At 45.3% G+C, this 24267-nt stretch overlaps 1 protein-coding gene across 3 annotated transcripts in view; it reads right to left on the reverse strand.

Moving 5' to 3' along the window:
• LOC135904518 (coiled-coil domain-containing protein 50) overlaps positions 1-24267 on the reverse strand; it is a 111394-nt gene that overhangs the window by 18385 nt on the left and 68742 nt on the right. For 2 of the 3 annotated variants that reach the window (XM_065435322.1, XM_065435321.1), the window contains exons 3-8: positions 17509-17647; positions 16432-16522; positions 14103-14172; positions 9662-9831; positions 8797-8832; positions 5876-6028 (exon numbers count right to left, since the gene is read on the reverse strand). In XM_065435322.1, coding sequence (XP_065291394.1) covers positions 5876-6028; positions 8797-8832; positions 9662-9831; positions 14103-14172; positions 16432-16522; positions 17509-17647 — 659 coding nt within the window. Of the gene's footprint in view, positions 1-5875; positions 6029-8796; positions 8833-9661; positions 9832-10144; positions 10178-14102; positions 14173-16431; positions 16523-17508; positions 17648-24267 lie in introns of all 3 variants that reach the window. The other variant, XM_065435319.1, reaches the window with a different exon arrangement.

Raw genomic sequence — 24267 nt, forward strand, 5'->3', positions numbered from 1 at the left:
ATGTTTATAACCGACGTTCCGGATGCTTCGTATGCAGAGCTCACTGACTTCTGTGCACTTTCCACTTCTGCTCCGCCATCACATGACTTATTCACACCTTTCATTGCAGATGACCTTACTTCTGAGCAGCGCTCCCGGCTTCTTCACCTGCTTGCCCAGTTCCGCTCTTCTTTTGACGTCGCTCAGCCTACTCTGGGTCGCACGTCAAACGTCAGCCACCACATCGACACTGGCTCCAACGCGCTATTGCGGCAGCGCCCGTACCGCGTATCCGCCAAGAAGCATCAGGTGATCAGTGAGCAAGTGAATGACATGCTTCAGCACGGCGTCATTCGACCTTCCAATAGCCCATGGGCATCACCAGTGGTTCTCGTCACAAAAAAGATGGTTCCATTCGGTTCTGCGTCGATTATCGCCGTCTTAATAAAATAACTGAAAAAGACGTCTACCCTGTACCGCGCATTGACGACGCTCTGGACAGCTTGCAAGGCGCTGAATTCTTCTCTTCGTTGGATTTATGCTCGGGCTACTGGCAGGTCCTAATGTGAGCAGTTGATCGCCCTAAAACTGCATTCATTACTCCAGATGGTTTATACAAATTTAATGTGATGCCATTTGGCCTATGCAATGCGCCTGCTACGTTTGAACGAATGATGGATAATATCTTGCGCGGCCTAAAATGGAGCATGTGTTTGTACTACCTCAAGGACATTGTTGTGTTCGCCCCTGATTTCAGCACGCATCTTCTTCGCCTTAGGCAAGTGTTGACGTCCTTCACCAATGTAGGCCTGCAACTGAACCTGAAAAAGCGCCAGTTCACCGCCCGCAAGCTCATGATTCTAGGTCACATCGTATCACAAGACGGCATTTGCCCCAACCCATCAAAACTTTGCGCTGTGGCAGAATTTCTGAAACCTAAGACACTCAAAGAACTCCACGCCTTCATCAGCCTCTGTTCTTACTTCAGACGCTTTGTTCGCAATTTTGCCTCGATTATATCACCTCCGACACAACTCTTAAGTGGCGCCAACGACCCATCCTCCTGGTCTCCTGCATGCAACACCGCGGTGACCTTACGCCATCTCCTGACGTCTCCACCTATACTGCGACACTATGACCCCACCGCTCCAACTGAAGTGCATACCGATGCCAGTGGTATTGGCCTTGGCACTGTCCTTGTGCAGCACAAGCCTGGCTTCTCCGAGTATGTTGTTGCTTACACCAGTCGTACGCTGACCAAAGCGGAATGCAATTACAGCGTCACAGAAAAAGAATTCCTGGCCATCGCTTGGGCACTCTGGAAGTTTCGTCCTTATTTATGCGGCAGGCCTTTCAATGTGGTTACTGACCATCCCGCCCTTTATTGGTTATCCTCTTTAAAAGACCCGTCTGGATGCCTTGCCCGCTGGGCTCTGCATATTCAAGAATACGACATACACGTCACACACCGCTCAGGTCGCAAGCACACTGACGCTGATGCTCTGTCCCGCTCTCTGCTGCCAGCCGACATGGCCTCCCTCTCCACCATTAAGGCAGTATCCTTGGTTGACATCGACACCTTCGCATCAGAACAGGGCAAGGATCCTTGAATAGCCTCTCTTTTGGATCTCCTTCCTGGCTCGCCTGCATCTCCCATCTCCCGCTCCCTGCGTCGCCAGGCTGTCCATTTTGCTGTCCGGGATAACCTCTTGTATCGACGCAACTACCAGCCCAATGGTCACAAGTAGCTCCTGGTTATCCCTAGGACCTTGCGTTCCGACCTGTGCGTGTCTTTCCACACTGACCCACAATGTGCACACACAGCCGTTTTGAAGACGTATGAGTGCCTGCGGCAACATTACGACTGGCGAGGAATGTTTACTTTTGTCCAAAAGTTTGTCCACTCGTGCCCACAATGCCAACGCCGCAAATCTCCGCCTCATCCGACCCACGGTTTATTACAGCCGCTTCCGTGCCCTGCTCGCGCCTTCGACCGTGTGGGAATTGACCTGTACGGGCCACTACCACTAACACCCGCTGGAAAACGATAGATTATTGCCGCAGTTTATCACCTTACACACTATGCTGAAACCGCTGCTTTACGTGCAGCGACCGCCAGTGACGTTGCATCCTTTCTGCTCCATCGTTTCATTCTTCGTCATGGCCCACCTCGGGAGCTGCTGAGTGATAGAGGTTGTGTGTTTCTGTCGCAGGTGGTTGAAGCTCTGCTTGCTCAATGCCGCATAATTCACTGACCACGGCGTACCATCCTCAAACTAACGGGCTTACGGAGCGTTTCAATCGCACCCTTGGTGATATGCTCGCCATGTACGTTTCATTGGAGCATACAAACTTTGACATCATCCTCCCATTTGTCACGTACGCATATAATACGGCTACTCAAAGTACTACAGGATTTTCTCCATACTTTCTTCTCTACCGTTGCGATCCTTCCGATACCATCGATATGGTTTTGCCTTATACACCAGACAGGTCAGAGTGTGCTCCCGTTTCAGCCGTCGCCCAATACGCCGAGGAATGCCGTCAATTAGTCCGAAAGTTCACCTCCGTCGACCAACAACGACAAAAAGCCAATTATGATGGCGACGCTACGAATCCGAACTTCGCTCCCGGCATACTTGTCTTGTTGTCCATGCCTTCTACCACGCCTGGACTTTCGACAAAACTTCTCTCGCAGTATGATAGACCATACCGCATCGTCGAACGCACCTCTCCGGTCAACTATGTCATAGAGCCGCTTACACCGACATCCGGCAAGCGCCGCCGTGGACGGGATGTTGTTCACGTTTTGCCACCTCAAACAATTCTATGACCCGCTCGTCTCCACGTCGTAAGTCACCAGGATGGCTCCGCTTTTGCACAGGGGGTAATTGTAATGAAGAAGAAGAGCACAAGAACAAGGCCAGCCAGATCGTCTGTTCCATGCCTGCAGTGCAACCAGTGGGCCAGCCGGATCACCAGCGCTTAGCACGAGTGTGAGCCGTTCGGGCGAGCAGCTGTTCCTGCTCAGCATCACCTGCCTTCTCGGTTACGAATAGACGCTACCGTCAGAACTGTTCAGTACACCCTATTACAAAACACATACTATGATCTTCAGTATTACAGGTGTGCAAATATCAAAGCACTAGCACCAAGAACAGATCATAAATGAAGTATACACTTGGCCACAAATGTTTATGGGACATGAGTGCCACTATACATGTGAATTTGTGCTCTGTTAAAGTATGGCACTTCTAATTTAATGAATCACTATGTAGGTCACAAAAACTACTACGGGCCGAATATTTGAATTCGAGGTCGCATGCCCAGGCTTCACAAGAATAGCTTTTTTCGCAAATTCCATGTCTTGTAAACCTTTGAGAACAAATGTATAGGGCACTACAAGGCAAATGGCCCACATCAGGAACACATTAATGATGCTATGGTCATATGCTCATGTTTCTCGTAGCAAAATTAATAAAATCCACATATAGTAAGTCATTTATTTCATTTATTTTATATATCGGAAATCAAAACTTTCCCTTAGCATCCTTATAGAGTTTCAATGTTTTGAACTCTCTTTGGATGAACTTATCAATATGGTGCCAAACGTTTTCGCATTTTTATAAAGCTTCACATTAAACTAGCCAGAACAACTGTTGCCAACTATGCCATGCAAGTGGGCTGGCATTATGAGAAGAGCTATTCCCCAAGTTGTGTTTTCAAGAGTAAAAATTTTACAGCTGTGTGAATGGTGCAGAAGATGGTGACTCTAGGGAGCTACAGCGAAGCACATTATGCCAGTGGAACTCCCAACAAGTGTAGGATGCAGTGAGCATGAACATCTTTCAGAATTTAATATCTTGCAAATTACAAGCCCATAAACATATATGTTGTTACCTGTAGCCAAAGTGTTCCTTGTATCTTAAATGAGTTCAATGTTCAGTCATGTATGCTGTAGTTGTGCATGGTGTAGGACCAAGATAGGTGATAAGTCAAAAACATGGGACTTACTATCAAGTTACAGTGGATACCTTCACATGTTTGCCTCTCTAGAAATTGAGAAGTTCATTCTGTTGCACATTCAGCAATGTCAAGCTCCCCAAAAGTGAAAGTGCCAAAAAATTGCCACCTCACAAAGGAGGCTATTCACTGCCATTTTCAGAAGCTTTCGATGCCGCTGCATGAGCCTTGCACGATCAAGAGGCTAACCTGCCTGGAGGCCACACTACCTTTCAACGCGGAACGAGTTCAGCATGCACGGCAGCTTTGTCATTTAAGACTGGGTGCTTCGTTGCTCTGTGCAGAATGTAGAGAGTTGGGTGAAACAGAAGACTTCATATAGTCCTGCTGGCACTATGCTGTGGAAAGAATCGTATTATTGTATTTGCATGATTCTAATGCACACCTTTTTTTTAATGAAAAGTGTGTTCATATTTGCATGCGCTTTACAATCGTAACTATTTCTACGCAAAATCAAAACAAAACTGGTACTTATTAAAATAAAAAAGCTCATTGCAAGGTAGCTAGCCACATTGGCATCGAACAGACATGGTTGTTTTACACCTTGGTTTGCAGTTACCATTTTCCAGTTTGCTGTGCACCTGGCGTAGTGCTTCTGCTCAACCGCCTTTCGAGGAGGTAGTCCAGTGGCAGGACGAAAAAAAAAAATGTTTTCATTACGAGACATCTTTAAACGTAAGGTGATTTTTCTGGCAGAAGAACATGGTTACCGGGCAGGGTCACGTGTGTTAGGCGTTCCTGACATGCATGCGCCACTTGCGGTGACAAAAGAATTTCTAATGCATTAGATGTAACTGAAGATGACTCTCTGTGGTCAGCAGACAGCGAAAAGGAAGTGTCATCAGACTTCAACAGCAACTAGCCCCTAAGACACAAATGTGTGAGGGTCTGTGTGTCTTTGTATGTCCCATAAGATCGTCTCAACATGGCACGCATCAACTCGGGTTTCGTTACTTGATGTGCACGGTAGAATCAGCACCAAATTATTTTTTACAGCAATGCTGTATATGGCTAGGGTTCCGTGCATTTTTTGTTCACACAAAAACTACCATCACCAATGGCTCGTACCCCCATAATCACTAATACCCCTGTAAGCAGCAAAAATGGCTCAGAGTTCCGTAAGGCAGAGGCTACAAGCACTCAGCCAAGTGAAGCGAACAGTGCTTACATTCGCTCTAATCATCCATACAACATACAGAACAGCATGTTGAAAACTGTCGTGATCAATCGCTCATACCCTCCTAAGCAAACAAAAAATGCAATGGCTCTTAGCCCCGTAGGGTTCGTGGCTACTCACTTTGCATGGGTTAGTTGTGATGACACTACCCCTGTGATCGTTGTCAGGACCGAAAAGGGAGTGGTTTACGTGTTTCGTGTTGCTGACATATCGCTTGTGATGCCACACCGACCCAGCCCAACCAACCACCCAGCAGCATACATGCATCGATTTCACATTATCAAAAAATGTGTTTGCAGTTGCGAGTCAAATAATGACTGCCAATCAAGACAATAAATAAGTTTGTACCTTTGTTCCAATATTCTGTGTCACCTGTGTGTCGTATGCTAAAAAGCTTCACTGGTCATCCACCTTCACAAAGTGGAATGGCTCATGATTTTCTGAATATTTTGGCTGTAAAATAACTGCACGTTACAATTGGGGGTGGAGTAGAATTGTGCAAATACGGTACCTCATTCCATGTGGAGAAGAGCCTGAAGAGGTTAACTAGAGGATGTGTTACTTTCAATAAGATTTCGATTGTGAGTGCGCATTTGTGTGTCCAATCCCATTGCGGTCCTGTGTTTTTTATGACATTTGCCACGTACTAGGCAAGACAGCTGATGTATGTGTCGCACCCCTGCACTGTGCACGCACCGTCTGCTGCTGCTGCTGAAGCAGAGCCTTCTGCCGAGCCCTTTCCCGTGCCCTGCGCAGTCGTGCCTTCTCCTGGTCCTGCAGCATCTTGGCCAGCTCCCTGTCTTGGGCCTCCATAGCGATCTGGCGATCATTGGCACTTGCGCCCCGTCTCTGGACAAAGAGTGACCATGGAAATACTCAGGGACAAAGATTTGGCACAGGCCAAGAGGCTGGCCTACTCTAGGGTGCAAAAAAGGAAATCAACATACTTGTGCCTGGTCAAATAGCCCGCATCAGTAAAATACAAGATGACAGTTACTGAACAAATATAGAGTTAAAGATGATAACAAATGTGTTTTTAGCTTAGTATGCAACACAGTACAACATGGGAACAGCATCAGTGTCCCAACTCAGTAGAATATTATTCATGTTATAGCCAGGAGCATATTGGCAGTATGCAACTTTGGTGGTGATGCTGAAGAAAAGAATGCACATTTTCGCATCAATGGAGCAGTGGTGCCAGCTGTCACTACTGCGGTGAAACACAGTGCATGCCATGTTTCACTTCAAACGCTGTTCCTTTTCATTCAAATACAGTTCTGGTTCTGCATTGCCACAGAAAGTGCAGAGTCAAATTTTATGCTACGTGAAACAGGCAAGCACTGAGCCGGTGCATGATATTACACAAATTGCATTATGAAATTCCACCTGTGTGTGAAATCTGAATGCAAAAAGCTAGCGCTACAGCTCACGGAGCCATTTTCCGTACTGACTCGTGTAAAAGCTGTGCTTTTTTGTCAGATTTTTGACGAGGTGCAGCTCTTACATGGGACCGAACCTTTTGGTATAATTTTTTCCCAACTACGAGTACGAATCTGCCGTAATTGTCCATGCCCGCCTACCAATACAAAAGCGAATATTATCCTTTATCCTTTATATTATTATCCTTTATATATTTAATATTATCCTAGCTAACATAGAAAAGTTTACCGCCAATTATGATACTCCCTAATGCGAATTTTGAGCGCAGCTCTATACGTGTTTTCATTTTTTGATATATTGGCTGCGGGCAATCTGTCTCGTCTGGCAAGTTGCAAATGAAGTGAATTGTGACTCGACTGCCTCGCTAGTCGGGAGATCACGAGAGGCAGCAAGTGGGTGATGTGTGGGACAGCCAACGCATGGATGGCAGCCATCGCAGACAGAGCTCCACCCACACAGCGCTTCGTTTCTATACATACAACGCATGCTACTCTGGCGCCATCTTGTAGCCATCGTCGCTGCAAAACCCATCTTATGCGACACTACACTTTTCTCACACTTTCATTATACTCTCCACCTACCGCCTCATGGTTCCACTGCACCCTCCTCCTTGCACTCTCTTCACTATCAGCGTCTTTCATCTGCCACTGCGCACCTTGTTCGCTTACATCTTTTGTTGAGCTCGCTCACCCAGTTACGAAGGGCAATGCCAATGGCAGGAATGGCCGCCTAAGAGCAGCGCTCTAAAAATGGTGCCAGCGCAGCCACCAACTTGTGCACACTCCATATCCCCAGATGTACCATTGCATAAGAGAGCAACACATAGCTTGCGCCATATAGTAGCAGGACACGGAAGCATGCAGCGCATGAAAATTCGCCGATGCACAAGCGCAGCGTCGGAGCACCGTATGCGATTGCTTCTCCAATGGAAATATTTTTTCTCCAAATTTTGAGCTGTTAAGTTGGAGCTGCAGCTCTTACATGAGTGTAGCTCTTATATGAGTCTATGCCGTATACCCAACCTCCATTTTTAAGAAACATTTAGTAGAACAAGGTAAATACATATCTGCACATAAGCAAAGCATTACAAGTTGGGAAAAAAGCACATGAAAACCTTTGAAAAAACATATATTACACTTGGGTTCACAATATGTATGCACCGCAGCATGTAAAGCAGTAAACAAATTTGCCATGAAGATAACTTACCACTGATGAATAAGGTATCAGTAAGAATATGGATATTCTGTATACATGCAATTATACTTTTTTTTACAAAATACAATTGATAATTTTTAGGCCATTAGGACATTTATGCACTTGACTTTCGTTAATTCAGCTCTGATGGGATTGACAAAACCTATAACATTATCTGGCGGGTCAAATAAAACAAGATCCAGAAGAAATGTCAAAACACACCACTGATTCATTCGGCAATATTTCCCTAACACGCCTCTCAACGAAGCAAGAAAAATCCCTGAATCAAGCAAGAAAAATTACCGATTGTCTAATATGTGTTGCATAACGGCAGCCAGTTCCCTAAAGTTAGCTTCGCCACAATACAGCTGTGTTAAGCGGTAAAGCATACAAATGCCGCAAATGCACTTTTAGTTCCGTGCCCGATTTGCATAGCGCAGGCAATCTACGACGCAACTTTAATCGAAAACAAAAGCTGTGCATTAGAATCGAGCAAATACCGTAAATCAAGCATAGTCATCAACAGTTACTGCTCGGAAATCTTTTTAGGGCAGGCGAAAAATAGGCATTTTCAATAGGAAATTGTGTGTTTTTAATGCGTTCACTGTCCCCTAATCTCTGGCGAACATGCCGCCACTAAAGGACTCACTATTGGAGTCACCATATGGGTCAGGTGCATGAATGCTGACTGAAGGATAATTTCAGGATCAAATTAACAAAAGTTTGGGCTCACAGAAGTACATGGGCGCCAGCTGGGACCTTCGGTGAGGATCGAATTAATCAAAATATCAAATTAACCGGAGTAAAATTTACTGAAAGCTACTGCGCTAGATCAAAATACCAGCAGCAAAAATTCCAATGCTATGTTTGACACTTGCCTTCACTACAAATATTTGAGCGATGCAGAAATGCCAACCTGCTCTCTTTGTGAACAGTTCTACACTGTAGTGTTAATGTTGGCAAGAGTGAAAATTATTGCTTACCTTTGTTTCCTGTTCCTGAAGAAGCCTTGCTAGCTCCTGCAAGTCATCAGGAAGAAAATACTGGTATTGAACTGCCCTGGAAGCATGTGCAGTGTAAGCCATGAAATTGCAAGGAAAACAAGTCCTGTGTTTTCTTTTTGTTGTTGTTGTTGCCTGAGTTATCTACAAGAACAACTCAAGAATATGTTTATAAGAATAAAGGTTATTGAAAAGTCATGTTGAGCAAGTGATTTTTGCAAGAAAGGCATGGGGTGGTGTGAAGTAGTCAGGAATGCCACAAGTGAGAACCAACAAAGGCTGTCACTGACAGAACCTCTTGTGCATAGTATCGCTCTTACTGATGACGTAACCCTCTCTACTAGTATCCCTGAGAATACAGATTGCCTTCACAAGTTGGGGAAAAAAAGAAGAAGAAAAAAACAACGGTTTTGTCTAAAGGGCGAAGCATTCACAGCAATAGCAATAGCAATGTGCTTCGAACTCCTCAGACCGTGTTGGCATGACATAGCTCCTGTTAGAGTTCTTCCACCATGTTTTGCAGCACAGCAAATATGTGCCTACCTGGCAATTTACTTGTTCTTACTTTTGAGAATGCATTTTGGCCCCATGACACAAGTGCAAATGCCACACACTACCACAATGTGGTTTGCAGGGCGACTTAGGCTTTGCTTTAAATCCCTAAAGAATCTATGTTTGCTGTATGTCAACATTCATTACTTCAGTAGGCCACTTAGCCTACAATCTTATATCTAGGAGCTCTTTACTTAACCCCTGCTTTTTTGTAATGCATGAACAGCAATAAGGGTAAATAAATTTATAAATATAGCAAAGGAAGTTCCACAGAAGCATCATCTATGACGCGTACTGCATCCTGTTCCTCTTGGAACTTCCTGAGGTCCTCCCCACTGAGTCCAGGGGGTGGCTGTAGGCAGAAGTCCGAGAAGTCCTCATCCCTGCTTTCACTGTCATCAAAGAAGGCACCAGAACTGTCCTCGCCAATTGAAAGCCTCTTCAGGACTGAAGGTAGTGCATCATCTGCAAAGAGATTGAAGAAAACATGGGTGGCACAATACTGCACTGAAAAGCAAATAGCAAAATTTCATTGATGCCAACCATTCACAGAGGCTGACTTGTGCAAGATGGTTGTACTAGTACATGCAAGACTTGGTAGGTCAGCGTACACTACCATAAAAATATAGACATGTTAAAATAAAAGCGACCAGCAAAAGTATCTGTGGTTATTAATTAAGTGAAATGGCTTTACAATACACAATCTTGCACCCAGATATTAAAAAATGCAAGAAAATAACCACTCATAGAGAGACAAAAAAAACAGGAAAATACTTACATGCCCATAAAAGTGTCTTCAGTGAGAAAATGTCTGCAGACAATGAGCCAAATGCGAATGCAACTTAGCGAAACAATGAATATTGTATCCTATTTGCTTGCTCCATAGTTTCGACAATGCTTGAAACTGAGCATAGTTGGCAAGGTTCCTCATTATTGTTCAAGAGAATAGAGACAGTGACATGAATACTATGAAGAAACAAGACTGAACGAGTGAAGTGCAACCTAAAAAATAGTGTTTATTGAAATGGCAAGCAATGGCACCTGTTAGTTATCTGCTGTATTCAATAGGTCTAGGTTTTATTTTCCAAAAATACAGGATAACTGATTGTTCAATATGTGGGGATGCGCGACCCTCGCGTGTCCCCTGATATCTTGTTTTCCCGCATAGCCCCAGTCTCTGTGCGGCTTCGCCGCGCATGCGGCGGTCCGAGTGGTTGAAGCGCAGTTTGGAGATGGCGCGAGTGTTGCGCTGCTAACGCCGCCGACAGGCGGCGTTAGCAGCGCAACACTTACAAGCAACAAGGTTACTTGGGCGCCGAGAGACAAGGCGCTTCCTCTTTTCCGGTGGAACGGCGAACAGCGTGGACGTCCCGCGCGCGCGCCGACCCATGCTTCTGCGAGACCGTCTCGCGTGGCCTGCCTTCGAACGCGCCACCATTCGCGTGACCATACGCGCGAACGACCAGGCGTTGGAATCCAGCATGGGGTGAACATATTCGCTCGCTATCCGGTCACGGTGAGTCGGACTTCTAGATTTGTTGCGCGCCCATGGGCATGTTTTGCGGATAGCAACTCGGCTAGCAGGCATTGATCTATGAAAGGTGCAATAAATGCCCTTGTGATTGTTTGCACTACTGTGTTGCCGTTCCATTGTCCCAAGAGCATGGTTGAGATGGTTGAGAACCCCACAAATACAACATAAAGGTAAAATTCTGGCTTTCGGGGAGTATTTTGTTCAAAACAAGACTTCCTACATTTTTTTAGTGGCTACTTAGATGCAACATTTCTGTTAATATTTGGGCAACATCTGATATGACAATCAGGGCCATGTGTTATTGGCGTAGTATACCTAGTATCAGTGCAACCATGGGTCAACATGCAACTCTCATTGGTGCCGAATGTGTAGCTTAATCAAAAAGTAAAGATACAGCAACAAACAATGCCACATGGTGAAAAGATAGACAATATCAAATAAAAAGGTGGAGCAGCTGTTGCCAATTATATGTGGTATTGTAACACAGGTTGAAGATGGAGGCTTGCCAAATAGACGCTGTCTCTTTAATGGCAGGTCAGAAGAAGAATGTGCAGCCGTGCATCATCATCTCTCATGGTGTCAACCTTTGTGCGTGCCTTCCTGTGGTGCGGAAGCCCCACATTATTCTGTCAATTGCCCCCCATGCGAAAAACGACCGTCTCAGTCATGTCAAAAAGTTATCTCAGCGGAGTTGACGGCAGGAAATGGAGCTCCTGAGGTGCAATCTGGACATTCACGTACGCGTATAATGTGGCTTCATGCGCACTACATGAACAACTTCAGCGCGAGGACGATGAAGGAGCGAACTGGGGACAGAACTATAGGGGACGACCCGCGACGTTCATAGGTTACACAACTGAGGCGGCATCTAACCTTGTAGGGAGAAAAATACCAGTGCAGCAACTTTTCCAAAAGCCCTCGGTGATGGATGGGCATCCAGACCCATACGCAGTCTCCCTAGCGCAGTCTCCCTGTAAGGGACATAGCGTCGACCCTGGTTTTATCGAAAGGTGCCGGTACGTTGTTGGCTCCAGATACAATGTCAAGCAAGCTGGCGTGCTTCTTCGTATGTACCCTTCCACGTGTTTGTTGGTTATCACGTTTTCGCGTCCGCGCCGCCCCTGCAGCTGAGCTGACAGCATTGCCCGCGGTGGGACGATGCTACCATGAAAAGTGCCGGCAGCAAAAGGCAAATGCTTTGTCTGCCTCCCGCCTCGATGCGTTTCTGGAACTCGAGAGATTACGCAACCTCCAGCACTAAATTCACAGGAAGACAGTGCACGATGCCATGCCATCTCAGCTCGCCCTGTCTTTGCACACACGGCAGATTACCTCGAAAACACGGCGCACTGGCAGCCATGCACCGTCTTGGCCGCGCTAGAAAAGGAGACACGCACCAACCACTGGTGCCGACCTGCCCCCCACTCTCCTTCTACCTCCCCTCGCACGTGCTTGATAAGCAACCATCCTTCTTGGCTCACCCTCACACGCTTTCACTTGCACCTAACGCATACAGCGCTGGGGCACGATATGACCTTATTGCACCCGGCCTTTATACTGAACATGATGCTGCTCCACTTTGATGGTTGCTCTCGGTCGCACGGCTCGCGATTTGAAGGGCGTGCGCAAGCAGCCACACGTAATGCAACCACTTGACAATCTGTGTCCACGGAAGTTACCATTTATCGTCTCGGTATTTCATCACGGCGGCAGAGAAATATTGTTATATTGAAATTGTATATAAACACATTTCGTTATATTGTGGTTTAAAATACATGGTGTTCTATGGACAAGAAGTTATAAAAAGTTAATACTTCGTTACATCAAGAATTTCTTTACAGTGAAGTTCGTTATATGAAAGTTTAACTGTATTTAGTTCAAATTTTACTCTGCCCCTACACTAGCACTATATTCAATTACAGCCCTTTCGTTTCACCATAAAAAAGCTGCCTCACTTGAAAGACACAGTACACAGTGTACATAAGAAAAAAAAAATTCGCAATTCCACCCTAAAGGTGAAGCACCAATTGCGATGGCCAATTAGTAGATAGCTGTACGAAGTGAGGATAGTAGTTTTAACGGCCCTATAAACTTGTAAACATTCGCTTACTAATTAAATTAACAATGATAGAATATGTAAGCGTAACTCAGCGAGGACGTAGAAACAGACACAGGGACAGCTGTCTCTCCGTGTGTCTGCTTTTTTCTACGTCTTTGTTCAGTTCATACTATCATGGATTGAAACCCTCTAGCACATCAACATGTTTTAACTAAATGAACCAGCACAGTGTCACGCACGTGCAGGTAAACATGAACACAACTCACTCGATGAGCGCGGAAACTCGCTGTCGAAATTCTGGAGTGAAGATTAGCTGCAGTAGCAAGCGAATTGACCTTCATGCATTTCTCACTTCAACGCAAATGAATCATCGAAAGAACAGCACACACGAAGCTATTGGCACTATGCACGCTCTGCAAACATAGCAGATCACTTTGGAAATGAGGCCCGCGTAGGCGCATACTTTGGTGAAGTTGCATATCGCTTTCAAGACACACGAGCACCGGCAACGCGTGCCTACGGCATCTGCCAAAGGCGCCTACTACGGCGTCTGTGATTCGCATGGCCAACACCGTAGTAGACGCTGCGGTTGTCTCGGAGTGGCGGGTGAGGAGGACATTGAGGTACCCTAGCACCCGCTGGAGAAGAACGCCCCTCCTCCCTCACCTGACCCCCCCTTCCTTGCGTGCGACAGGAGAGGGCAGGCATTCGGGCCACGTTCCTCGCTTGTGCATGCTAGATTGAACCACATTCGCCGGCTCACCCTCACATGCTTTCTCTCATATGGAACCTGACACTGACGGCGACGGTAGATATGCGCCAGGAGTGTCCACATAATTGTTATCACAATAAAACAGCACGGTTACAGAAAACGAGAAGCAAGAAATATCTGTCCGCAGCACTGGCTTAGTTGCTATGGTGTTCCGCTGCTGAGCGCAAGATCATGGGTATGACTCCTGACTGCCATGGGCGGCCACATTCCCATGGAAACAAAGCGCAAAAACACTGAAGTATTTAGATTTTGGTGTGTGTTAGCGAACTGGAGATGGCCAAAATTAATCTGGAGACCTCCACTATGGCATCTCACAGCCACACTATTGCTGCGGGATGTCACACCACCCGCGTGAATAATCAACGACAAACCTCTGCGTCTCCGTTCTATCCTGTCCAGCTTCTTCGGCAGCTCTCTCCTCTGCAACTCCACAGCAAGTCTCTGCAGCACAGCGAACAAGAGAGTACTTCTAAAGGAATGCAGGTGACAAATTGGAGGACTGACTTTTTTTAAGGACCACAAAAAGAAAATTTTTTTAATTTGTAGAAACTCTACCACACGTACCTAGCACATGCAAGGATGACACTCCGTGAGTATGAAGCTTGGAAAACACTTATAAGATATTTTGATTTGATAATAAAGTTGGTCTCCAAAGACTGGATCTTGCATCCTTAACGTTATCATGTCGTCATGAAACGGAGCAAAAGTTGCTTATGTCGTGTAGCAATAAGGCTAGATATGATGATACTGCTGCTAAAAGATAGACATGAGTGCTGCATGCACATTCATTATATTGCCACACCATTCTATCACCGCAGTTGCTCATACCTCATACATGACAAATTTATTCCTCGAAATTTTGAGAATGACAGTGCACAAACAAATATCATGAAACAAAACAATGACAGAGCATGCTTCTTATGTTAAATCTTCTCAGACTTAAATATTGAAAGCGCGATACAATTAGAAAAACCTAAAAATTGTGCAATTTTTTTGGCATGGCTGTGTACACCTCTGGGATCTACACACACAAGAGGCCGTGTTTGCACCCCAAAGCCTGCCTTAGTGCACAGCATTCACTACCAGTGTTTCCCTGTAAACATTACGTTTACATACGCTGCAGCTGCCGGGAAGCGTGAGAAGCAGTCAGGGATCTTCGAATGCTATTGCGTTCCACTCTGAAAAGTGAAGCTTAAATGTCCTCCAAATGTTTTGACAATTTCTACCCCGCCATTTCTGGAATTAAAATCCCTGCCAGCAGGAAACGCCATGGAAGTTACACTTACAGAAGCCAAAAAAGCCACTGAACCACCAAACCTAGCAGTCAGCAGCTGATACTCCAGAGATAAGCCCCCTAAATAAGCATAATAGGGGACTTAGCTGCAACCCTGGTGCCTTAAGTGTGTAGAGGACTCCATCATAAACATTTCTCCACGTAACAATAACATCCTTTTTACTGTGCTATAAGGAAACAGAAGTTAAACGCCAATATATAGGCTGTTCAGGTATATAACGTCACAAAGGTTGCATAAATGGCACAGTAACTACTTGAGCATAAGGCGGGAACCACTGCCAAGCTTCATTCGGATAAATTATCAAGCAAAATATTGCCAGTAGTAAGCAGAGTCCCTTTTCTTTCCTTCCTTTCTTTTTTGAATATAGAATTATCAGTTTTATTATACTCCTGAGGGAACCTTTCTTATTAACTAAAATGGGTGCGCATCAAGTTTCTTAAAGGGACACTAAAGGCAGACACTAAGTTGACATAGACTGTTTAAATAGCAATCCAGGAACCTCACAATGCTTGTTTTGTGCCAAGAAAAAACTTACTTTACGAGAATATTGCATCTAAAGGGTCCGAATACCTTTTTCAAAATTCAAATCTCCCACCACCCAACCGGGAGAGTGGTGATGTTGCATATGTCATCACCAACCTTTGCTGCCGTCGGAGAGTAAAACGGCGCCCGACAGACGATGGTACTGAGCCAGGACAGAGCGGTGGATTCACCGCTGCAGCTGCTTCTTGGCCAAATGGCATAGATCATTCTCGCATCCCGTGACATCACATAGAAGTTGTATTCTCTGCTGCTTGCAGTTTCCGCGAGTTTCACGAGCCAGTAAAACCAGCGCAGCAGTACGCCATAACGAAACTACTGAAACGCTTAAGCGTGGGTGACGCAAAGTCAAGCGAAAACAAAACCTTTCGACTGTCCGCATCGTTGGCAAGAGTAATTTCCATGAGTTCTTTTTTCTAAAAATGAAATAGAACTGGACAAGTAGCATTTCATTTCAACTTATAACACAATAGAAGTATGTTTTTTACAACTAGCAGCCGAGTGCCAGTGATAGAATTTCACTGAGGAGTGCTTTCGTCATCGGGCAAGTCTTTGAATGTCCCGGGGGATTCTCTAATCATGTCCTGCATTTCCCTCAATTTCTCCATTATTAAGGCTCTGTTCACGACACTATTGATGCCTTAGAGAATCTTGAGCACTAATCTATCACTTTAGCTTGACTTAGTATTTGCCTTTAGTGTCCCTTTAAGTGCAGTCCATGCACAAGACATGATAGTGTACCAGGTTTAGATTAAGCGTGCTTGAAAGTCACATGTAGCAGCACTTGATCTGGAGAGCTTTAAGGTTCCCATGTAGCAGGGGTATTAAGCTAAATGTTAGGAGAGACATGCAAAAGCAGTCTCACCTGGTCTTCCTCCTGTGCAGCTGCATGCAAGGCTGCCTCCCTCTGCAGTTGCTGTTGTAACTCCAGGGCAACCTTGGCATCATGCTCTTCCCTAGAGCAGAAAAATGTGACGACAGAGCACATAACCAATGAGTACTGCTTGCTGTGTGAGTAAGGACATAGCACAGCAGACTGAAACCATTCAAACTAGAAATGTGCAGAAACATTTCGAAATAGAGTTGGAGACACAGGTTTTCAAGCTTTAGAGATTGAAAGCATTTGTGCAGATAAATTCTGCATTTTTATTGGCAAAAGTGGCTCACAGACAGTTTCAGAGCATGCGACACAGTAACATGCCAGAAAACATGTGTTTAAAAAGAATGCCACATTCATTAAAAAAAATGATAAATTCAACAATTACTTTTCATGATACAGGTATTAAGCCAACTAAGTTATCCGCCTAGTAGCATACCATTGCTATAGTATACTTGGAATGGAAGGAAGGAGGAATATAAATACATAAACGTTTCAAGATGCCAGAGTAACACATGAAATCATGGAGTCTTTCAGGCTAAAACACATACAGTAATACATAAATTGTGCTGATATATTGCACATGCCACAAGTGAGTGGACATATTCCAAAAGAAGGGAAAAGAGACGCAGTTATCGAAAAATCGGGCGTGCGAAAAATGGTTCAGTGAGTGTAGTTCCGTGCTAGGAACTACACTCACTGAACCACTTAGGAGCCTCACTCACTTAGGAGCCTTTGCATGCAACAGCGGCCACTGTGGCACTGGGTCTTACCACTACGTGGGTAACTGGTACACTGCTATCGGAAGTGTTGTGGGGGCCATCTGTTCAGACTGACCAACACTAACACTCACGAGTTGGAATTACCTGGTGTTTTTACAAACAGCTGATTAGGACAGGACCATGGCATCATTATGAATGTACTGGAAGTCTGAATTAAGTAGGTTCAAATTAACAAGATTCCACTAGAGCAAATTTTGAGCGAAATTGGGGATAAAATTGTTGTTGACCAAGACGACGGGCACCAGCTTTGTTAGCCACGCCACAAAAACAGACAAAGACTCACTGCTGCTTCAGCATCTCTTCGTAGGTGCGGCGGATGAAGTCAGCCTCTTCCTCCTCAGTGCGTTGCACTGTCTTTGCCACGGGGAGATCAGCACGCAGGAGCTGGTTGTTTGTCCGGTTCAGGTTGTACCGCTGATTGACTGCAAAGCAGAGAGTACGCACTACAGCAAAGCAGTCAACCTGGAACGAAAGCCTCTATGCATGGCTCATACCCACTATGGAGGATTGGTTATTAAGAATCAGATGAGTTAGAGTCAAATTTAAAAAAAAGCCCTAATTAAAAACAAAGACTAATGAGATTTTTTTACAAGATCAAAAGAACATTTAAATAACAAAGTTTTAGGAATTTAGCAAATAAATCATCCTGACTCGATAGAAACTTAATCTCAACTGCTGCGCAGACATCCCCATGACAATCTTCTAGAAAGGAAGCTCCTAAAGAAAGAATATCAGGAATAATGGCAAGGTTTAATCTAATACAGTGAAATGGTCCTTTGAAGATGTTTCCCCCGGTTGATGAGAAATGACGGCATGATAAAGAAGTGATCTATCGCCTTATTATCACCACAAAATGGGCACTAAGGGGGAGGGCACCAGACAAAATATAGGCAGAGGTACTCAACAGCACAATGTAATGTAGCAATTCAAGTACGGTAGGAATGTCTACTCCAAGAGAATATGAGGCGCGAGTAATCAGTTCAATTTGTCAATGATGAGTTCCAAGAATCTTGCATAACTGCACGTCTCCTGAACTTAGCAGCAGTTATGAATGCTGACACAAGAGATATCGAGAGAACAGGACCACTATCTTTGCATATTCGCCCACCTCTGCAAAAACAGGCCTCGTATTGATGACCACGCACAAAAGAATAGTGACTAGCTGAACCACAAAAGTTGCGCCGACGCACAAATCAGGGAAAAGAAACATGATAGAAACAAATGGGCTTGATAGCATGTGGCCCTAACACAAGTTATAGGGCTCCATCCTGACAATGTGAACCATAGTTAGCACGTGCTTCACTTGCAACCCACTCCGCGAGCGTGTCTGCCATTGTTGGGTACCTGCGGCAAACCCAGCTGCTTGCGCTGCTGTGTTGTTGTTGTTGAGCTGAGCTTCATCCCCGCGTCATGATCACGCCGATCTGCGTAATTTCGGGTTGTCACCCAAAAAGTAACACTGCCAAGAAAGCAAACTACGCAGAACTAGGTCTGCACCGTTTGCCAAAAGTGTTAACAGGGCAGCGCAAACGAACAGTGCTGTCAGAATAAAGTAAGTGCTTGTGGCTAGACCTGAAAATTAGGATAAATCAGAATCATTTGCAAGGTGCAAATGACTCATTTTCTGATTTAAGCAATGGATTCACGGTTGGAGGCATGCAGCGCAAGTGATGAAAGAAAGAAAAGAAAAAAGTGAGACGATGAACACGGCGCGAGCGGCACTGTGCGAGAGCAGTATTTCTAAACGTCTTGCTTTCTTTGTCTTTTGTGCTGCCGTTGACGACGAATCAAAACCAATGTGGCAATTTTCTGCTCGTGTAAAGACATCAGACGTTAAACCGAAGCTCATTTGGATCAATTGGCTTACGTGTAGCCGCTGCAGATATGCCCAAACAGAGGCCGGTTTACGCACAGATTGCCATATGCCTAAATTTTTGGGACTGCTTGTGGGCAATGAAACAAAATATTCACCGTACGGACTGAGAGCACTTGCCAACTAGAAAACCCAAACTTACAGAAAGTGGTGAATACCTGACTTGTGTTTCACACACACAAAAGAATGAAAGAGCATAGGTTAGGGCATGTTGGTATTCCATAACTGAGGTTTTTTAGCGCACAAAAAGGGACGCGAGACAGTGGCAAGACGCGGACACAGCACTAACTTCCAACAATTGTTTTATTCCACGAAACGGTACACATATATATAGGTAACAGATACCACCGTACGCATGCACATATGTACTGATTTTTAATCAAATGAGACAGCAACGAGACATGTGTAATGGAAAGTTAAGATGATATCGAAGATAAAAAAATGACCATGCATAACCAAAAAAAAAATTTTTTTGTAATTGCAAGATTAAAATGTCATCTCCATCAGGCCACCCTCTGTGTCACGTTTAAAAAATCTAATTCTTTTTTTGAAAGATCGATTGAAGGCGCGCTGACACAAGTGCTCCCCAAACTAGCTATCTATGTGTACCGCTTCGTGGAATAAAACAATTGTTGGAAGTTAGTGCTGTGTCCGCGTCTTGCCACTGTCTCGCGTCCCTTTTCATGCACTAAAAAACCTCAGTAAAAGAATGAAAATGTGCACGCACGGTTGAACCTGTGTGACAAACATATGGATCCATCTGTGAATGGAGCAACTCGAAAAGTAATGAGGCAAGAAAGTTTTCACTGTCGCATGCGAAGGAACTATAATTATAGTTTTTACTGATTTCGCTGAAGACGGTAATGAGATAGGCAGGCGCTTCACTGATCTGTTCCTCATTGAAAATAATTGCGAGCCTAGAGCGATTTGTTGTTGCATTGAATTTGTTGCATAGCGACATTGCTCACAGACAGATTATAATTATACAGATAGATTATAATGATATCCACGTACGCCGTGGATGGCAGCATCTGGGGGTCTGAAGTCACATCCGCACCGACACAGATCGATGGCAATCACACATTCCCACCTTGTCTTTATTGACCCTTTTCGCGGCGAATCCATGGGCGCTGCCATGTTTGATTACGTGGTGACGTGTCCATTGCATGCCTCAACTGTCTCCATTGCCTCCACGTTTACAATGGGTGTGTATGACGCCAGTGTGGCTTAGCAAACCTCTGTTTCAGAAGATATTGCAGACAGTGACTGGGTGGGCGACATGAAGCTTTGGCCACAGCTTCAGAGAACATGCAAAAGCGCTTTGGAAGCTGACTAAGCTATGTCCAAATGGCGCGAGTAGCATATATGGTGCTTGTTCTAAAAGCAGGGCTAAATATGTATTCCAAGCTATCCATACTTTCCGCTCATGAATTGACTCAGGATTAGTGGCTTTTGCTCTTAGTTCTGTGTTTGGCAAATATTTTGAAGTAGCGGCTTGTCGCACTTGTGACTCGCTAAATTTCCTTGGTGTGGTCACTATCTGATTATTTCTGCCTAGTCATTTGTGGGTGTGCTCAGTTTCAATAGATTTGTTCTTGTTATGCACAAGGCTTGAAACGTAGCCATTTTGTACAATATAATACCTTGTAGCAAAGATGTATTATGACTAGTAACTTGCTTACTCTTGTGGACCATCACGAAACATTCAGCTTCGACCATTCGTGCGCTATTGGTATAGTCCGTCATTTATCGTGCATATATGGTGCACATATATTCAAGTGTGTGCCCATCCACTTACTGACACATTGGTGACAAAGTGGGCGTAAGATTTTGTGCCAGTTGGGGTAGATCTGTGTAGATACTGTGCATGAAATGTACTACGATGGGAAGGGGCACTACCACCTTTTTTATTTTTTAACGAGCGGTACTCATTCTTGCCGATGTGCCGGGGCTGAAACACTTTCTTTGAAGGTTTGCGATACAACATTGGCGGATGAGCAAATTTTTGTATCCTCAAAGAAAGCCGTACCTCTCAATTCAATCCGGCATGGTTGGAGCACAAGATGTTAGCAAAAACTCTGTTGCATTTCCGACAGCTGATCGCACAGAAGCAAGGTGGAAGCGGTAATGGTTTTGTATTCGTGCACTCTCGCTGAGGCAATGTGCGGGATGCCGCCGAAAAGTACCATCTCGTTTCTCTATAGAACAAACTGCTCGGCGAAAAGTGTCAATAGCAAGCCCGCTTTGGCCCCCCAAGCACGTTGTGCATGCACGAAGGGTAAAATTCTGGGATTCTAACTTTTGTCACTGCACAGTTCCTAGGACCATAAACGAGTGGCGACTATGCCAATAGTGAACACACAGCGGAGCGGCATACAAGCCAACATGGTGGACAGTCAAGACAGACGACGGATGTGACATCCCTGGCAAACTACAATCGAACCTCGATATATCGAACAGCGCAGTGATCGTGAAACAGTTCAATATAGCCAGAATTCAATATATTAAAACACGTAAAAACTTGTAAAAAACTTCTGCAAATCAATCAATGAACCAAGGGTACGATAGGGGATCTCTGTGAGACATTCATTTGAGTGATCACCATCCGTGCGAGCGCAGGCGCAAGTAAGAGCAGGTGGGAGAGAGAAAAGCTAGGGGCTTTTGCTCTTTGAATATATGATTCTGCCTAGGCAATACGGAGGAGGTTTCTTAGCGCATTTTGTATGCGTTTGTCCCCTAGAGATGCCGGCATTGTGGAGTGGGGTCGAGTTTGCTTCCGCTTCGATGTTGGTTGCCTGCGTGGTGAGGCAGTGAGCATGGACGCCCCATTTGGTGACCACTGTGTCTGAAAGGGCAAGGTTCTGACTGGTGTTGTATAAGACGCAGGCCGCTTTTTTCATCGCAACAATAGATTGCATTTTTTACAAGCCCTGCTCCAGGAGGGCACATGTAACGGGCAAATGGAAGCCTTACGAGAACACATGAGGTTATAATAATGCAGACGGCGCAGGATCTCCAGGGTACCCAAGGAGTAGCAGGGGGTCAAAGCTAGAAGCAGGGCAGCCCATGCGTTGGGGCCGCAGAGGCCGAAGCATGCCAGGGTGTGTTTGCATAAAAAATGGGCTGTCTGCGATAGCAGACAGCCGATCTTATACATCCTGGCACATGCAGGCCTCGGCGAGCCCCAACCCACAGACCAGTCTGGGCTCTAGCTTTGGTGTCCTGGAGGCACTGCCAATTATGCGAAATAATGACACGTCGTTACAATTAGTAAATAACACGATTGAATAAATATATTTACGTCCAACCACCAACTTGTGACGCTAAGTTCAGCACTACAGCGCCCCGCGACTTCTGCAACATTAGACAAGACTTTCTCGTGCCTGTGGCACTGGTGCTGAGTCAGTTATGCCAGATTAAACCTTTCTTGCTACTCATGATGCTCTAGCTTCAGAAAAACATCACTGATTTTTCCGGGGGCGCAGTAGTCGTAGTAGAGGCCCAGCAGTCAATAAATCGGGCATCAGTGCTTGCTGTTTCTCCTATTTTACCGCGCCAGCAGCCAGCATCTTGGTGTAAACAAACTCGACCCCACTCCGCAATGCCAGCTCGCCTAGGGACAAGCACATACAACACGCACTAAGAAACCGCCCACGTAGTGCCTAGGCAGAGTCATATATTCAAGGAGCAATAGCCCCCAGATTTTTTCTCTCGCACCTGCTCTTACTCGTGCCTGTACACAAACAGCTGGCAATCCCTCAAATGAACCTCTCGTGGGATACAATCGCTGTTCAGAGCGCGTGTTTGGTTGCACGACGTGCAATCCGCCTCTTTTATGTTCCTGTGCTGCCCTCTGACTCACGCCGCTGGAAACGTTTTGGAAGGGTGTCGGGAATTTCGCCGGTTGATTTGTGTACCTGCACCCTTGTTGAGTGTGCGTCGGTTGTGCGGTTCGTGGATCGTGATTAATTATTAATGGTTTCTCCAGGGCAGCATGTCATTCACCCATCGAGTATAGTGGGTGAACATGCCCAAGTGTGCTGTTGTGGTAACAGCGCTGCCGAAAAAGGCACGCTGAGTTACATCTGCCGACATGGCTGCCTCGAGTTGGTTGTCGCTGATGTCTGTGATTGCACATCGCTTTTTCTATTCCTTTTACACATTCACTACACATTTGGCATATTCAAGAAGCCTTCGATCACAGCCTTCCATGTGGGATTTGCCAAAGCAGTGCATTTGTTTACCTCTGCAGCTTCATATCGCTGTTGGCTTCGGTTATTGTAGAAACAGCGCATCGCTGATGTGAAATAATCTCAAAACGTAGCAAAACATACAATCGAGTCTGTATGAGCGGCCGAGTCCCTTAAACAACTGCAACTGTGATCCAGACACATGCATATTACGGGTTGTTACTACTGATTCTCGCTTTTGTTTAACTTCATCATACTTACAGAGACAACTGTGCTCGGCATAAGTCCCCACTATATGCCGTCTAGTTATCTTGCAAAAAGGTGAATGCCATCGCTGACACCGTTGGCAACTGAGCGAGTTTATGCTGCTGTATCGAATGCACTGTCTCTCCTTTCCTGTTTGACACAGAGGTAAACAATGCTTCTTTGGAATTAAAAAATGTCAGCGTAACAACGCACACACAGACCCACCATCTAAGGGAATGCGACTAGCAGCGTTCAGGTAAGGTGCACAGTAAGCTTGCTGCTTATTGTGTACGTGCCGTGCGAAGTGAAGAGTAGTTATCAAATCGCTATAGGGCCGCAACCTAACTATAAGAGCGGTTTTCTTCGTCCTGACTGCTTAATTTTTAACTCCAGCTCCATCGGTAGCTGGTGCATGAACTTGACGGGGTCAGGCCTAACCCAAACTTCATGTGCACGGCTTGAGAGGACTGAAGCTCGTGCATTTCAAGTTCGAAGGCATGTCGACGCATATTGAGCGCGAATAATTATATTTACAAGTGAATGAGCTGCAGCTATCGTGTTGTGGGTTCGACGGCTGATCACATAGAGTTCGGTCAAGCTATCACGGTCGTCACGCTGATTTTGTCGGTGCTGTCAACACGAAAGCCCGTCGGTTGCGTCGTTGTCGGCCTATTACGATCAAATGCTCTCAATGGCACAGTGCTCAACAGTCGCCCAATCGTCGGTGTCAGCG

This window comes from Dermacentor albipictus, chromosome 2 (assembly GCF_038994185.2).
Source record: "Dermacentor albipictus isolate Rhodes 1998 colony chromosome 2, USDA_Dalb.pri_finalv2, whole genome shotgun sequence".
Taxonomy (NCBI): Eukaryota; Metazoa; Arthropoda; class Arachnida; order Ixodida; family Ixodidae; genus Dermacentor; species Dermacentor albipictus.